Raw genomic sequence first — 16,587 nt, 5'->3', positions numbered from 1 at the left:
TTCCAATGAAAAGGACGCTTTTTGTTGTAGTTTTATTGGTGTCATTTGCTTATAGGTGTTTACTACCAACGTCGACATTGAGCGCCAGTCACTCTCTAGAACTGCATCAGATCAATAGCTTCGGTTGCAATCAATAAAGTTTCTAGATAAGTATATGTACAGCTGCATATAGTAAAGCTAAGTAAGTGTTTAGGAACACACTTCTACTGCGATACAATACAGTGTAACTCAACAGCGTTGTACCTGCGTCTTATCACCAGCACGTCCATCATATCAATAGGTGTTTACTACTGATGTTATGTTCGCTGCGTACGACCTCTAGCAGCTGACGTTTGCTCCTCACCATCGTATTTTGTAGGGGGTGGTTCTTTGCTCCGCGTGTGACCTAAGAACCGGCGTTCCTGCCCGCATGCACTGCTCCAAATGGTATCGAACACCTGCGTAAACACGGTATCCTCCATAAGACCATCATCCAGCGTCGTCGGCGCGGCAACTACTTTTGTATTCTCCTCGCCTTCTAACATTTCATCGATACTGACTCGGCTGCGCACATAGTAGTACCTCGGCCATTGGTGCCCGTTCGCGTCCACACTTGACTCATTCTCATTCTCATCCACGGCATTCGGCATCATACCCCAGAATTTTACTTTCGAGCCCAAGGCGCTCATATAAGACAGTATCTCTGTAGCGAAGTGCTGCATAATAGTCCGCATTACCTCGACGTACTCGTCGGCCAGTTGGTGTCCGGCATCGGGCGCGTGACGCCACTCGTCGTAGAGTTCTATAACCGGAGGGGTATAGATGCGAATGCATTTCAGTGTGTCGTGGGCTGAGATGATAGTCTGAAACGTCACTGTTAGCGTCTGCACTAATACATGAATGACGCAAGGAATTGCTCACCAAGTATGTCTCCAGTTCAGATGCTGCGTGGGCTTCTCCATGCATCTGTGCTAGCTTGAAGTTTGAGATGGCGTGTGCTACCTCGCCTAGGCGTACTTTACAGAAGTCCACTCCGAGACCTTCAAGATGGGGACTCGATTGAAGAAGTTCTTCCAAGTCATCTGCAGATAGGCATGTTGAGTAACAGTGTATACCGAGTTGTCGGAGAGAAGAGCCGTGGTGGATGATGCAGGAGACATCAACCATCCGATCATAAAGACTGAGCGAAAGCACTCGAAGGCCACTGAACGAGTTCAAAAGTCCCTCGATCCGATGTTTATCCAGAAATGTACGGATATGGGCGTTAGCCTGTTCGAAGATTAGCTTGGTGAGATTACAACCCGGTTGAAGTGCCGTCAGGAGAAGATGAGCTTCCGGACATCGCAGCATTTCAAGACTCTGGAGCCTCGGCAATTCGACGTGCTTTCGAATCGACCCAAGTGACCTTGAATCTAACGCCACGTGTTCTAAGCTCATGTGAGACAACTCGAGTTTAGCACGTCCATCTTCATCCTCTGCAGCCAGTCCTCCAAAAGCGTTGTAACCCACTTTCCCCCACGTTCCTAAGGGACGTAGAAGAGGTAGTGCCGGATGTTTTTGGTTCCCATGCTCCTTAATTTTAAGGTCCTTGATGTTTGGGGCGCTTCGAACCAAGAACCCAGCTGGCGTGTAAGTGTCGACGTAATCAGTCCGCAAAACAACTGTAAGAGATTCGACACCCGCGCATCGAGACGCTGCCCATGACACTAAATTCTTGTCCTCAAGGTCAATGACATGTCCATCAGGTCGCATTCGATGATAAACAGCTAAGCGCTTTAGTCGTGATTGGTGCTGAAGCAAGGATACCAGCAAAGTCGTATCAAGCACTATCTCATCGTCACCAACCAAAGCGCGCAGACGATCTTGGGGAAATGCGCCGACCACCAGCTGAAGCATGGGATCTATAATGACACCATTTTTCCAACACTCTTCTTTTTCCCAACATCCATTGACGATGAAAAGGTTGCGAACGTGAGGTGTAATACCGTTTTTAGGATTTAGGAGTGTGCCTATCGTCTTCATGGTGATTTTGCGTTTTTGAAGTTTGAAGTTCTCGAAGAAGATAGGCGCCATGATGTCTCGGCATTGGCGATTGGTCAGACATATGGCTGCCTGGGTGGTCCTCTCGCGTACGAAGGCGAAAATGCTGGTTTGTATTTCCACTGGGAGGCTGGACAAGCAGGCTGGAGCAATTGGATCAGCCATTACGGGTGTAGTTGAGAGTCTGATAGTTTAGGGGCGTAGATGACAGGGTATTAAAGCGAGCTGGTTGGATGTTTTGGTGGAGGAGTGCACCAAGGTATCGACTAGCACGAAAGGCCAGACAGGGAAGGCGCCAAGTCGAGTGATGACATAAGTAGGATTCGAAACATGCAAAACCTTCTGATGAATGAGACAAGACGTCCTTGCTGTTGGCGGATAGGTGTTTAATCCTGCTAACATTAGGCCCCCATGGTACCTTCCAGCCTTGCAGCCATGCTGCATATGCAAGTCTGCACAGCCCGTGCTAGCGCATTTTGCTCAGCCTCAGTACAGCAGCCTAAATGATAAAACATACAGCTTTTTAGCCACTGCGCCAGTATTCTAAAATCGCAGATCCCTAAGATCATCCTCAAGCTTCTATCACATCTTGCTCGTCATGGTTGACTCTATTCCTTACTCGCCTCCTCGGGACACAGGCATTTGTTGGGAATGCCAAGGCATCCCCACGTCATACTTCTTCCAACCTGGAGCATCACTCCGCGATATGCGATCTGGAGGTAGTGAATTGTTGTTTGATGGCACTTGGGATGAGGTTCGAAAGGGATGTGCTCTATGCGACAGTTTGATGGCTTACCTCGGGGTCTCTAGCGGTTCTGGAGCTGACGCAGGCGATGACAGAGATTTTTTGAAGAAACATATAACCAGCTATTGGTCATCTTTGGAGTCCCGAGGAACGAGAGTCCCATGCTTCGCGATCAGAACTTCGGCAAGGAGCACATATTTTGCTCAGAGCAGTATCCTACGATCCGTGCCAGCATATTTGCGTGACATTATGCTTGCGAAGAGCTGGATATTCAGATGCCTGCAATCGCACGAGGAAGATTGTGGTCAAGACAGTTCTTCTGGTTTCCCATTGAAGGTAATCAATTGTGCTTCACGAAAGCTATGCGAAATTGCTCCTGGAACACCATATATCTGCTTGAGCTATGTCTGGGGCAACGACCCTGTCGCTCATGAGATCTCTTCGGCCCTCTCAGGGTGCTTACCCAAAACCATAGAGGATTCAATCTGGGTCACGCTACAACTAGGGTATTCATACATATGGATTGATCGATATTGCATCGATCAACAAAATGATGCCGAAAAGCATCGCCTTATCACGAATATGGGCGCTGTTTATCGAGGAGCAACGCTCACAATTATCGCTGCAGCAGGGGACAGTCCGCATAGTGGTCTTCCTGGTATCAATGGAACACCTCGACGTCAGCAGTACAGCCATGCAGTAGGGATATCAGGTCAACGGATTCTCGGCCTTGAGATACCCAAATACGACATAAAAGACTCGGTCTGGAATACTCGTGGATGGACGTTTCAAGAGCTGGTACTGTCCAGACGTCGGTTAATCTTCACAAGATCACAAATGTACTTCCAATGCAACAAAATGCATGGCTTGGAGAATTTGCCTTCACGGCATACGGATTCACCCAGCCCTGATCCTCCTCGGGTTGCAGGGATAGGTCACCGTGACCTCAAAGCGTTTCCCAATCTGGATATGGGTTCCACAGTACAAACACTCTATCGGCAGATTGAGGAATACTATTACAGGCGCCTGTCGTTCCACGAGGACAACATCAAAGCTGTCACTGGCATCATAAATGCCTTCGAATTGGGACAAGGTACTGACCAAATACGTGCCACTCAGATATTTGGATTGCCGACATTCTATAGCCAGACGTCGCCTACTTTCTGCTTGCCATCGGAGAAGAAGTGCAGCCCTACAGTCTTCACACCGATTTCAACCTTCGCGTATAGTCTAATCTGGTCTATGTCGCTGTATCATGATATAAGGCATAGTGGTGCCACAGATACTCTCTTCCCATCATGGAGCTGGGCTAGCTGCAAAGCCTGTTACGATCCAGCCAACCATGGCAGTATCACCTGGAAACGTCCACTAGTGAACTTTTCCTGCGAAGAAAGTTTGCAAGTTTGGATCAACGATGAAAGCGGAAGGAGCTTAGATTTAGACCACTACATCAGAGCGTGGGCCCAAGAAGATGATAGATTGCTTGTGCCAAATATATCTATCAGGAGCTGGGTAGTCTCATGTAACGCAAAACCAATTCAAAATCGCAATGTGTTCGACGCCTGGGCTTTGGCGTGGGGTTTCAAGATGAGAGACGACATCATGTTAGATCATTCAGAGGCTCCACCGAGTAACGGCCTGGCCGCGATATACGTTGGAAGCAACCCGTCATGGAGTGACATCGATGATGAAAAATGGGATGATGCAGTATTACTGGTAGTAGAGAAGGTCGACGATTCGACATGGCGCCGAATCGGTGTGCTTCGATGCTCTCGTAAGAGAGTTTCGCATAGGGAAAATACTCTCGCCTGGCTCAATCGTATCAAGCGAGAAGGCGGCTGGGAGATGCGCACACTGTGTTTGGTATAGATGAACAAGCTGCGAGGGCCTGTACTCATAGTTTAGTACCTAGTATACGCTGTTGCAATAGTGATGGCTCGATCGATTAGAAGAAATGTCTCTGGTCTAGATTGCCGCATTTCAAGGGAGATGAGAATGCTCTACACCTATGGGTAGAAAGGGCGAAGAGCGTCTTGACACGCTGACAATATGGCTGCCCGGCGCTCGAGCGAGAAGGTTAAGTGTTGGGAAGGGCGGAGTGAAGTCGAAGGAAACTCCTTGCTTAACCAACTCCACCGTGACACCACCCGTTCAACAGTTCTCCACTCTCCACCCCTCTGAACTGCGCAGCATTTGACTTGAACACCAGACATCAGCTTGGGCATGATCGCTCTATCTCGTGCCCTTTCAAAGCGCACGTACCGCATCACTCATCAACCAAACATTGAGGTCGAGCTCACCGACATCTTATGCATTGCCTTCCAACCACGAACAAAGTCCATTTCAACAACCCCGCAAAGAGAAGCCAAAACTGAGAGCCCAAAAATCTCGGCCATCGCCATTTCATTCGACTACCACCACCGCTTTTCGCATTACAATCACGTCATTAGCAGAAGTCCAGACACCCTATCTCTTCACGACCATGACGCGTTGGCACGCCATCCATTCAACGATATGCTACCTTCTCGCTGTGCTTCTCGTAGGTTGCATGCTCTCGACTGCGGCTTACGGTCGCGAAAAAAGCCTACGTATCCGGCAACGAAGGATTGGAATCGGAGAGATAGAGAAGAAGCCTGGAACTGAGGACGGAAGGCATGAAGAGCGAGAAACGAGGGAGAGAAGGATTTATGCGATTAACGCATTAGACCTGGAGGACTGCTGTGTAGCCATGTAACGGAAAAACAATGCTTATGCCGCATTCTGTATTCTCAGTAATTATGTTTACTATCACGTCACACAACTCATGAAATCCGCTCAAGTGCCGTTCAAGGTGCAGACGTTACATTGAAAGAATCCCAGCACTTTTGATACGTAATGCTACAATTAATGTTCCAGTGAAGTCACTAAGTTCTAGACTTTTGACCCCTAGTTTCTATGTAAATACAGTTAAGATAATACAGATATTCAACGCTGTGCTATAGTCATGTGTGACTTTGATATTTAGTGAAAACATTTAGGACCTTGGTTATACTTAAGAAAGCGAAAATGCAAGATTTTGCCCACCATTAACGGTAAAAGTGCCGTTACTTGTACTAATAGCCTGTCCATTCAGTTTCCAGGTCGAGCCGTCACCGCAGACGGGTAGAGAAACAACGCCCTTGGTATTGGCAGGGCTCTTGATCTCTAGGTTGGTGATCTGCCCTTCTGTCGCATTCCACGCAACGTAGATCTCGCCATTCGGCACAGGAATCGTACCAGCCGCCCAAGACAATCCTAGAGTCATGGGCGAAACCCGCCACTCCCGAAAACCTGGTTTGATAGCTGTCGCACCCAGTACATATGTACTGAGTTCACCTGTGGGCCCGGACGCCCATGCATGACATAGACTGGTGATTGCTCCTAATCCCGGTCCTCCGTTTGCGTCGAGGGTTTCCCAAAAACATCCAGTGTAGTTCGCACCAGCGGAATCAGCCATCGGGTACCACAAAGAATGGAGCAGTTCATTCGCTACTGTTGCGTCTCCTGCAGCGAATGCTGCTCTGAGATGATAAGCTGAAGCATATGGGCTGATGAGTTTTAGGAAACCGGCAGCAACGGTACCGTTGGAGAATGCTAGAGGCCCGCTTGGTGTGGAAAGTTCTGACAAAGTGCTCAACACTTGCGACGAAGTGTGATTTGAGTTCGTTACTCCTGCAAGGATGGCAAGGGCGTTGCTATCTTGTCCAAAGCTATCTGTTAGTGCTTCAGAGATATAATAGGCTCCAAGTTCGTTGTTCCAGAGATGGGTGTTGATTGCCGCACGGAGTGCATCCAAACGAGACCGATATGTAGTTGTGTTGACACCCGCATCATCTAACATAGTGAGAGAGGACTGGAGCGCATAGGCATAAACCATGTTGAACTTTGTCACAATGCCGCTTTGTGCAGGGTCGTAATAATTCCAGTCCCCACCGAAAGCAGGATTAGAGATGTTAAACAGCCCGTTACCAGGAAGGACCTGAGAATCTGCCCAGTCTAGCATGCGAACAACTTTGGGTGCCCACTCCTTCGCAATGCTCGTGTTTCCTGTATACTGGTAGAAATTTGCGACTGCTGTGACCATGTTGAAGGAGTAGCCGATAAGTCCAGTGATATTGCTCTCGAGGGGCTTAGAATATGGCTCCTGCTGGATTTTTGCCGTCGGACTGAAAAAACCGGGTGTCATCTGCGAGGAGCCCAACAGCTCTAGAGTCCCCATGATATACTCAACACCGACTGTGCTAACCATGGTAGAGCCAACAGCAACATCAAGGTCTCCAGCGTAAGAGATACGGTCGCGTTTCGAACCGTCTACAGCGGCGGCGAGAGGATTAGTGCCCATGAGAAAGTCCGAAAGGAATGAGGTGTCGGTCAGCTGTGCCGAGTATTCAAAGTTGACTACTGGGCTAGCCAAGGTGAAATTGCGGAACATTGCAGACTGACCAAGAGCAGCGCCTAGTCCAGAGGAACCGAAAAAAGCGTAGGTCTGCGAAAATTCCAATACCTTGGTGGGGCCGATGTAGATGGAGATCAACTCAGCGCTGATAGCAGCCTTCACATGGTACCAGTTCCCGACCGTGATGTTGGCTGGCAGAGTAGCAAATGCGAGGAAGTCGACACTCTCTGAAGATCCCGAGTTCGCGCTAATCGATCCATTGGCGATGTTGCACCAAATGTAGACACCATCGTTCAGAGTACTTGCGAGAGCAGAGAATGAGAAACCACCAGCGATAGGTTTGACGTCGAACTCGATCTCGTACTCCATGAGCGACGACGCAACAACACCGGACAGGCTTTGCGGCGCTAAACTGTGCACCAACGATCCCTCAGAAGATACCTCCCAGAAATCAGGAATGGAACGTGCAGGAATCTCGTTCATTTGGATTGTTCTTGCGCCCACGTTCCAAATCTGATTGATTCGGTCGTCGGAACACTGAAAGGACCCAGGAAGCGAAGTGATGGGCGTTGTGGATACCGATGGTCTCACGCCTACTTTGGCTAATACCATGTCGCCTGGTGTTAAGAGTGCCAACTTTTGGTAGCGAAAGCCTCCCTGGATGAGTCTGTTCGTTTTATTTGTTGGCTCGGTAATGTTGTAGTTGTTAATCCGATAGGTATCCATGGCAGCGGCCAGTCCAAGCGGGCCATCGCTCTAAAGAATCAGCTAGTTGTACACGTGTATCTGATATCGGAACTCTTACAGTAGGAGAACTCAGCAACACAACAAGAGATTCGCTATAAGTAATCTGGAGCCCTGACGTGTCGCCGCTAACACTAATAATCTCAAATGTTGGGAAGCCTTCAACGTTGGCGCCATAGTCGAGGATTACTTCAGATGTAGATGAGTTGCCCTTCAGTGTGATGGTACCATTAGAACCAAGGATGATAGTTGTTGGATCGCTGGCTAATCCCTCTGCAGATGAAGGATCCAAGCCAGCTAGCACATTAAGTGCTAGGGCAAGTGCGAAGAAGCGCATCGTACCGGTCGAATTAAAGGTGTTATTTTGTAGGTTTAACGAGGGTAGGTGGTCACGAAAGGTTCGTAGCATAACCGTACAAATAGTACTTTAAGGTTATATAGACGTTGAGAAACGGCATGTGCCGGATCGATCTACGTGCTAAGTTGAAATATTACCCGTAGTAGCAAATGAACGAAATACGAGATACGAGATACGCAACGCTAAGGCCTCAGCGTAGACGAAGCACTACTAGACTAAAGCATCTGTTATGTAACGCCTAACCTGGGTCTGTCGCAATGGTAACCTACTATTAATTGTTTACCTACCTGTCTAACAATATCTAAGTGTTTTACTCTACTCCACATTGTGATACCTCAACTATAGGTACCTTGGTGTTAAGCAGCTAAACAGGTAGATATAGTAGAATTAGTCTACACGAAGCCGCGACTGTCGATAGAGAGAGGAGTGAGGTTGAGATCTACGGAGATTAGCTGCAGGAGATACGGACTTCTACGGCAGCCGAAACCCCGGTCTTAGCGTACCTAACATACAGCATTTTTAAATCTAGATTCCTCCTCCCCCAAGAACAAGTCCACGCACGACCTGCTGAAATCAGCAAAAGATACTCTCTGTTGACTCTCGATATTCCTTGTACTATCTCTACCTTCGCAAAACGGGTCAGCGATCGATGTCGCGAGCCACCAGACCCAAGAGCCGCACCGCCAACAGCTCAGTCACCGAGAGCGAGATGTCTGAATCGAAGGGACAGCAGAACTGGAGTCCTACCGATGCATCCACAGCTCGCGAATTTGGTGGTCCATTGGGCATGTTGGCCATGATGATTGGATTTCCTCTACTCATGTACTTCATGTGGGCAGGCGCTGTCTTCTACGACGGGCAGATTCCGAGACCGGCGCAGAACGAGTCTTTCGCCGCTTTCGCCCAACACCTCTGGTTCTTGATTAGGACTGAAGCTTACCCTACTAAGAGGGCTTGGTGCATATACTGGTCCTTTGGGTTCACGCAACTCGCCTTCTACGCTCTACTTCCTGGCGTTTATCGCAAGGGCCAGGCCCTGCCGCATCTGGGTGGGAAGCAGTTGGACTATTACTGTTCGGCTATGTGGTCTTTTTATACGAGCGTCGCTCTTGGTGTTGTCTTGCACTTTAGTGGTTACTTCAGGCTGGATGTGTTGATCGGCGAGTACGGACCGCTTATGAGTGTAGCGATCATCTCTGGGTTTCTATGCTCTTTTGTTGCATACTTCTCAGCTATTGCACGTGGTGCAACGTTACGTATGAGTGGCAATCACATTGTCGACTTTTTCATGGGAGCGGAATTGAATCCGAGGATGTTTGGCATCCTAGACTTTAAGATGTTGGTTGAAGTCCGCATTGCGTGGTTTATCCTCTTCTTCCTCGCGTTGAGTACATGTCTCAAGCAGTTCGAGGAATATGGATACGTGTCTGTACAGGCGTGCTTTTTGCTCATAGCGCAGTATCTTTATGCTGGAGCGTGTGCCAAAGGAGAGCATTTGATTATCACTACCTGGTATGTCCAAGATAATCACTGCAAGAACGTTATAGTCGTTTTTCTCTTCTGACTTTATGTAGGGATATATACTATGAGAAGACAGGTTTCATGATCCTTTTCTGGACAATGGCTGGCGTGCCATTCTCGTACGCTCATGCTATCCTCTACATAGCTAACCACGAACCCAGCCAGTACCAGTGGCCATGGTGGTTCATAATTGCCTTGCTTATCCCTTATCTTGGCGTTTACTATGTCTGGGACACTTGCAACAGTCAGAAGAATCAGTTCCGACAAGAGGAGCGCGGTGTAGTAGACGAACGAACTACATTTCCGTATTTCAAAAAGGGAAAGATTCAGAACCCGAGGACGATCGAGACAAGTTACGGTAAACAGTTGCTCTGTGATGGCTGGTGTAAGAAACTTTCCGCTTCTGAGATCTATCTGCCCCTTTGCTGATTGTTGACAGATGGCAAGGCGCGCAAGATCCATTACTCTTGCGACATTTACTTTGCTATTAACTGGGGGCTCATCACAGGCTTTGGGTCGCCATTCCCATGGTTCTACCCTGTTTTCTTCACCATCATGATCATGCACCGCGCATTACGCGACAATGCCAAATGCCATGACAGGTATGGCAAGGCTTGGGAGACATACACAAAACGAGTTCCGTATATCTTTATACCAGTAGGTGCTACTTAGTTTATACTAGCCAGAATGATACTAATCAGAGATAGGGTGTTATTTGAGCATTATCCAGACGCTTATAGTCGCGACCTGTGCGCTTGGGTACGTGATTAAGATATCGTCGAGAATCTCTAGGCTCTAGCCTATCACAAGGGATTCTAAAGACATTGTTACAAGCGTATAGTTTGTATAGTGCAAATATTTACATTAAAAGGTTCCTAGGACTTTTCATACGTAATAATACAGTTGACATCCCAGACATCCACAACCCCAAATCCCCCCTCATCTACCTGACCAACAAGAACAACCCCAACGCCGGATAAGTCATCTGGAACCAATCCGCCTCGAACCCGCCCACAGAATCAACCTGATACGCCACCTTCTGTCCCACCTCACAAGGAAAACTAGCAACGTTGTACTGACTCGCCATTTCAACAAGCGGTACAGTACCAATGAGACTAGTGTTGCCGATACTATGCATAGACACAGTATCGGGAACCTGATTGATGAGACGCGATACACTGACACCCCCCGGAGACCGAATATGTACAGGTGCCGTTTCTGGCATAGGGAAGGGCGGCGGCATGTGTAAAGCTAGCGTACAGGCTTTGCCAGCGAACTCAGGACGAACGTCGTAGACGAAGATTGTTGATATAGTAGGCGATAGCTGGACGGTATATCCATTGCCAACGACTTTAGTTGGGTCCGCCTTGTCGATAGGAACGAGTTGGTGCGGATACTCGAATGGTTCTTGGAGCGAGGTAAATATTGGTTGCGGTAGACTTTCAAGATGAAGAGGCGTGGAGGACACCGGCAAGGGTATCAAAATTGAACTTTGAACTGTTGGAGTTGGCCGAACAAAGCTGATTACTGGGATGGTGACGATTGTGGGCTGGGATGTCGGGGCATCTACTTGCGCTGTAATATATTAGCTTTTGACCGTCAAGTGTTAAGAATTTCTCAGCCCTCTTACTTGACGACCCATCAGTTATTGGTGTCCCAATACGACTGCTGCTACTTGAAGGTTTCTTCGCATACCCATTAGTCCGTGCAGCCCCGCAAGGAGCAGAAACGGAGCACAGGCAGTGGCAAGAAAGCGACAAGAGCACAGACGAGGTATACAGGACCGACAACAGAATGGGTGACAAGAAGAGCATGGGAAGGTACTAGCTTACCTTGTTGCAAGTGCCGGATCCGCTCTCACAACCGGTACCGCAGTGTCCGGCAGTGTTTCCGCACCATCCGTACTGCGAGCAGCAATTACCGAATGTCGAGCCAGTGCAAGTAGCACCTCCCTGAGATCCGCAAGTACCATCAGTAGAGACCTTCTTGGTAGGAGCCGGGGTGGAGCCTCCGGAGGTTGCAGGGCAAGAAAGGTCGAACAAAGGCTTGACCGCCATGAGGTCACCTGCAGGCTTGATGCCGAACGAGGGGACAGGGTTGCCGTACTGGACATCCTGGAGGATGTAGTACCACAGGTTAACGTTGTCCTTGATGAGCTGGCAGGTGACATCCTCCCAGTAGATGCGGGCATTAGCCGCACTGGGGACACCCTGGTTGAGTGTCTCGCCGCTAACGGGCCACCCGGTCTCGGTGACCCAGACGGGCTTACCCTTGGCTTGAACCTGGTGGTAGGCGTCGAAGAAGAGCTGGCTGCCGGATCCGACGTTGTTGTTCATGGTAGTCTGGAAGTAGGGGTAGGCGTCCATGCCGATGAAGTCAACAGCATCGATGACGGGGTTGTTGGTGGCGTTGACGTAGACGGTCCAGGTGTCGACGTGGCCGATGGGCTTGCCCTCGAGAGGAGTACCCTTGATAGCAGCACGGGTTTGCTTGATGTAGTTGACGAGCTCCTGGGGCTGAGCACCGGCGCCGGACTTGTTCTCGATACCGGTTGGAGTCACACGGTAGAGGTCCTCGCTGCCGACGGAGATACCCTCGACTAGGTCGGTGAAAGCAGTGCCGTACTGGGCAATGGCGGCCTTGAGAGCAGTGATCTCGTTGTTGAAGTTGGCTTGACCGGCGGAGGCCCACATGCCGAGTAGGAGGTTGGTCTTGGTGTTGATAGCAGCCTGGATAGCCTCGATGACAGTGGTCTGGGTGCCGTGCTGGATCATGGTGTACAGACGGGCGCTGTTCCATCCACTGGTGCCAGGAAGTTGCTTGGCGGCGTTGAATTCATATTCAAAGTCGACGCGCGTCTTGGCCTGGTTATTGTTGAAGTTTGCGCCGTAGTTGAAGCCCTTGATGGCAGCGTTGGCCGAGGTGAGAAGGCCGGCTGTGGCGAGGATGGTAGAGGAGACACGCATGATTGTGGTATTAGGTACAAGAAGACGATATTAAAAGTGTAGAATGAAGTCTTGAGAAGGGTTGGGGAAAAAGGCGTGCGTGAGAGATTTCAAGGTGGGCATGGCGAAGTATTTATTTGCCAGTGACGTCTTGCGGCTTCTAGACGTCGCTGCCGTCGTAGGTCTTTTCATCGGACGTGCATTAGCCGCACGGTCAAAGCAAATTAGTGCCATCTCGAAGAAGCAGGAACGCGGATGCCGGCGGTGATCCCCATCCTTGTTCTTGGTTAAGCAATCTTGGCATGCACCACGACAATCCTTTTTCTTACATGCGTTCACCCCTTACATCCCATCGTCTAATACTGCTTTCATGGCGCGATATCGATTGAAGAAGCCTTCCAAGCATTCTAGGAAGCCTGATGCGGCAAGACAAGGAACGACTGTTTTGCCCCGGCTTCGCTAGTCATTGGTCCATGTGGAGACGGCAATACTCAACAGCCTAGCAGCGACGTCAAGCCCCCGGTATAACGTCGTATCCGGATAAAAATAACTCGCAATCGACAACATCCCCGCTGCGGGAGATGAGCTGCACATCTCGATTATCCTGCGTGCAACATGGCACATGCAAGAATTATCGAAATACGTCGATACCTGAGTGGCTGTACTGATCAATAGTTTTCTTGCTAGCGAGTGCAACTGCAGCATACGAGTGTCTAGTCGACACATGTCCTCGTGTCATCATCACTTGACGTCGCGCACTACCATGGTTGGTGATTCGTTGTAGACAGGACGGCATCGGGGCTGTCGTTCATTCATGGCCGAGATTCCAGAATGTGGTGACGTGGATAGCGCTGCTGGTCCGAACTCAGGAGAAACGGTGCGGACGCCAGGGATATTTGATCCGAGCTATGACGCGCATAATCGGCTTTCGATCCGCGGATGGTGAGGCGAAAACTCCATGTCAACATTGGGACGCGTAGTCGATGCTGGAAAGAGAGAGTATGATGCGGAGCATTTCTCCAGCCGTTTGGTCTCTTGGTTGGCGTTTCGATCCGGCGCTACATGCGCCAATGTCGCGATTCGGTAGCGCTAAGCTTTTACCCTTACCAGAAGTTTGGTATGGAGACGGAAGCTTGATCAATCAAACAGGCACTTGGAGCACTCTGCGACATGTAGGAATCTAGAAGACAGCGGGTGGGTATCGTGGCTGTGAAATCCTTCGCGAATGCCCCTTTGTTCCGCCGGGAGTCCAGCCACGGGCACGGTAATGAGGGATGGACCGTTCGCCTTTATGAACGCCATGGGCCTGACATTACCGAGACTCGTCTTTAGGCTACGCGAAATGCCCAAAGAGCCAGCCGACCTTGCCTGCGTACATGCACCAAATTATCGTACCACCTCACATCGAAGCGTGATCTGGCACAGAAACACGTTACGAGGAGCACTGGATGAGTCCTCAGGGCAGCGCAATGACACAACCATCGTTGTCAAGCTCAGTAATGCAATTATGAGGGTTGCAATATAGTGCTCCGAAATACTTGAGCCCTTCATTTGTAAGGCAATTCTACTGACCGTCAGTTGGAGTTTGGCGGCAAACCCAGCAGGTCAACGGAATCATCAATTATATCAGGACGTTGAGCTCCCATCAAGATATGTCGTGAACAATTTCTTAGAGCCGTGGGAAGCCATGGCTCATAATTTCTCTTGTTGTCGATAGATGGTGTCGTGAGGTACCTGGCAGAGCGACAATAGGCCCTGAAGGTAATGCTGAAAGTTTTGCTTTGACTCTGAACGGACGACTCGACATAGCAATTGCAAGGCGAAACGAAATCGTCAGCAGTGGGTGTCACGGTGTTGACGAAGAGCGCGCATTCGGATTACCAGCTCAAGGTCTTGGCATCCCGCCCTAGCGCGACCTCGCGGCTCATGTTGCCTGAAGCTCTAGCTAGAGAAACATCCAAGTCGCCAACGACAAGTCGGCAACACCTCACCACCGCCTTCACCCCTGTAACTTACATTCTTCTTCCTGCGACTTAGCACAAGTCTCCACCCGCAACCTTCTTCGACTTCTCCGCATACACCGCCGCCATGGTACGCTTGATTGAACCCCGCTGGAGCTCTTGTACTAACACGACCAGTTCATAGCACGAAGCGAATATGGTAAGCTTTCTAGCAGCTTTGGACAAGAGGACATGTGCTAACAAAGTGTGACAGACCGTGGTATCAAGTTCGTCGACCCCTCGTCTCCCACGACAAGACCGCCCGCTCACAAACACACAGCACCTTCTCGCCCGAAGGCCGTCTCTTCCAAGTCGAATACTCACTAGAAGCCATCAAGCTCGGCTCAACAGCGATAGGCGTGCGTCTTCTCTAAACCCATACCCACATCCATACCCTGCTCCCTACAATCCGCCGTCAAGCCCGAAGACCAACTCACAATCCCCAACAGGTAGCAACAGGCGAAGGCGTAATCCTCGGCGTAGAGAAGCGCGTAACCTCGACCCTCCTCGAGACCTCCTCCGTGGAGAAGATTGTCGAAATCGACCGCCACATTGGCTGTGCCATGTCGGGTCTGCAGGCCGATGCTCGCAGCATGATTGAGCACGCGCGTGTGGAATCCCAGAACCACGCTTTCAACTACGCGGAGCCGCTGCGCGTCGAGAGCTGCACGCAGGCGATATGTGACCTAGCGCTGAGGTTTGGTGAGGGTGCCGAGGGCGAGGAGAGCATCATGTCAAGGCCGTTTGGTGTGGCGCTTTTGATTGCGGGATATGATGAGGACGGGCCGAGTCTGTATGTCACACACACACAACATTTCCCCCGCCTTGACAAACACACTTCCACTCCTACTGTGCTGTCTACAGGGAAGAAACTAATAGTAACCACAGCTACCACGCCGAGCCCTCGGGCACATTCTACCGCTACGACGCCAAAGCCATCGGCTCCGGATCCGAGGGCGCGCAGGCCGAACTCCAGAACGAATTCCACAAGTCGCTTACCCTGCCCGAAGCCGAGGTGCTCACGCTCAAGACGCTCAAGCAGGTCATGGAGGAGAAGCTGGATAGCAAGAACGTGCAGTTGGCGAGTGTGACCAAGGACAAGGGATTCAGAATCTACACTGATGAGGAGATGGCCGAGGTTGTTGGAAGGCTGCCTACGAACTAGACAAGAGGTCTGAGTTTGGTCTATGGAAGAGGGGCGGGCATAGCCGCAGGAGTGGAGCTTGAGAGATGGATGATGGCCCGGCTGAAGGAAGTCCGGTAGATGGGCATATGATAGCATCTTAAGCCATGTGGCTTGGGTGATGTGAAAATGAAGCAATGACCAAACATGTTCGCAGGTCCTACGAGTGGCAAAACTGTCATGCAAATCAATTTTCGTCACAAACGCAATCATCACCATCACAGCAGTCTCAAATCATGATAAAGGGCACCAGCGAAACAACCCTAGAACAAAGACAAAAGCGGTCTAAATTCCCCTTTCTTTTTCGCAATGCCCATGTAATTATACAATTCCTGACTTTAACATTGCCTCTCTCCTCATATTCCCCTTGCCCAGTATATCGAGCAAGTGATAGAGAGAAGAAAGCTCAGAAAGGGTTATCCTCGGGCGGTATCTCGTGGGTGAAGAACTTGTCGAGAACGGGAATCTTCTTCATGATGTCGTCGCGTACCTTGGGTACCTCGGCGAAGAAAAAGAGGGCGAAGAAGCCGGCTACACCGCCGAAACCGGCGGCGAGGACACCGTACTTGGCGGCTTGGTTGAGGGTAAGGCCGTGGTAGTTCTTGGGGATGGTGTATCTGTGGTTAGGGAGATGATGTTAGCTTGAGTGGAACGGAGG

The 16,587-nt window shown here is 49.9% G+C and overlaps 4 protein-coding genes across 4 annotated transcripts; 2 read left to right on the top strand and 2 right to left on the bottom strand.

The window, feature by feature from the left end:
- Positions 1–5,795: 5,795 nt before the first annotated feature.
- Positions 5,796–8,259, bottom strand: J4E82_008178 (uncharacterized protein; the record flags this gene model as incomplete). Its single annotated transcript, XM_051734415.1, has 2 exons — positions 5,796–7,934; positions 7,984–8,259. 2 exons carry the CDS (start codon positions 8,257–8,259, stop codon positions 5,796–5,798), a joined length of 2,415 nt encoding a protein of 804 aa, XP_051585783.1.
- A 670-nt stretch (positions 8,260–8,929) lies between these two features.
- On the top strand, positions 8,930–10,473 carry J4E82_008177 (uncharacterized protein; the record flags this gene model as incomplete). The annotated part of the gene is made up of 3 exons (XM_051734414.1): positions 8,930–9,792; positions 9,855–10,186; positions 10,241–10,473. The coding sequence occupies 3 exons, from the start codon at positions 8,930–8,932 to the stop codon at positions 10,471–10,473; spliced, it is 1,428 nt and encodes a 475-aa protein (XP_051585782.1).
- Positions 10,474–11,624: 1,151 nt separating this feature from the next.
- On the bottom strand, positions 11,625–12,767 carry J4E82_008176 (uncharacterized protein; the record flags this gene model as incomplete). Its single annotated transcript, XM_051734413.1, has 1 exon — positions 11,625–12,767. One exon carries the CDS (start codon positions 12,765–12,767, stop codon positions 11,625–11,627), a length of 1,143 nt encoding a protein of 380 aa, XP_051585781.1.
- Positions 12,768–14,834: 2,067 nt separating this feature from the next.
- PUP2 (proteasome component pup2) lies at positions 14,835–15,911 on the top strand (the record flags this gene model as incomplete). The annotated part of the gene is made up of 6 exons (XM_051734412.1): positions 14,835–14,837; positions 14,885–14,906; positions 14,961–14,973; positions 15,027–15,105; positions 15,196–15,539; positions 15,635–15,911. 6 exons carry the CDS (start codon positions 14,835–14,837, stop codon positions 15,909–15,911), a joined length of 738 nt encoding a protein of 245 aa, XP_051585780.1.
- Between the last annotated feature and the right edge of the window lie 676 nt (positions 15,912–16,587).

The sequence above is a fragment of the Alternaria postmessia genome, assembly GCF_024291825.1.
Source record: "Alternaria postmessia strain BMP 2775 chromosome Unknown scaffold_63, whole genome shotgun sequence".
Lineage (NCBI taxonomy): Eukaryota > Fungi > Ascomycota > Dothideomycetes > Pleosporales > Pleosporaceae > Alternaria > Alternaria postmessia.
The sequence above is the reverse complement of the archived record's forward strand: the minus strand, read 5'-3'. Positions and strand labels throughout refer to the sequence as shown.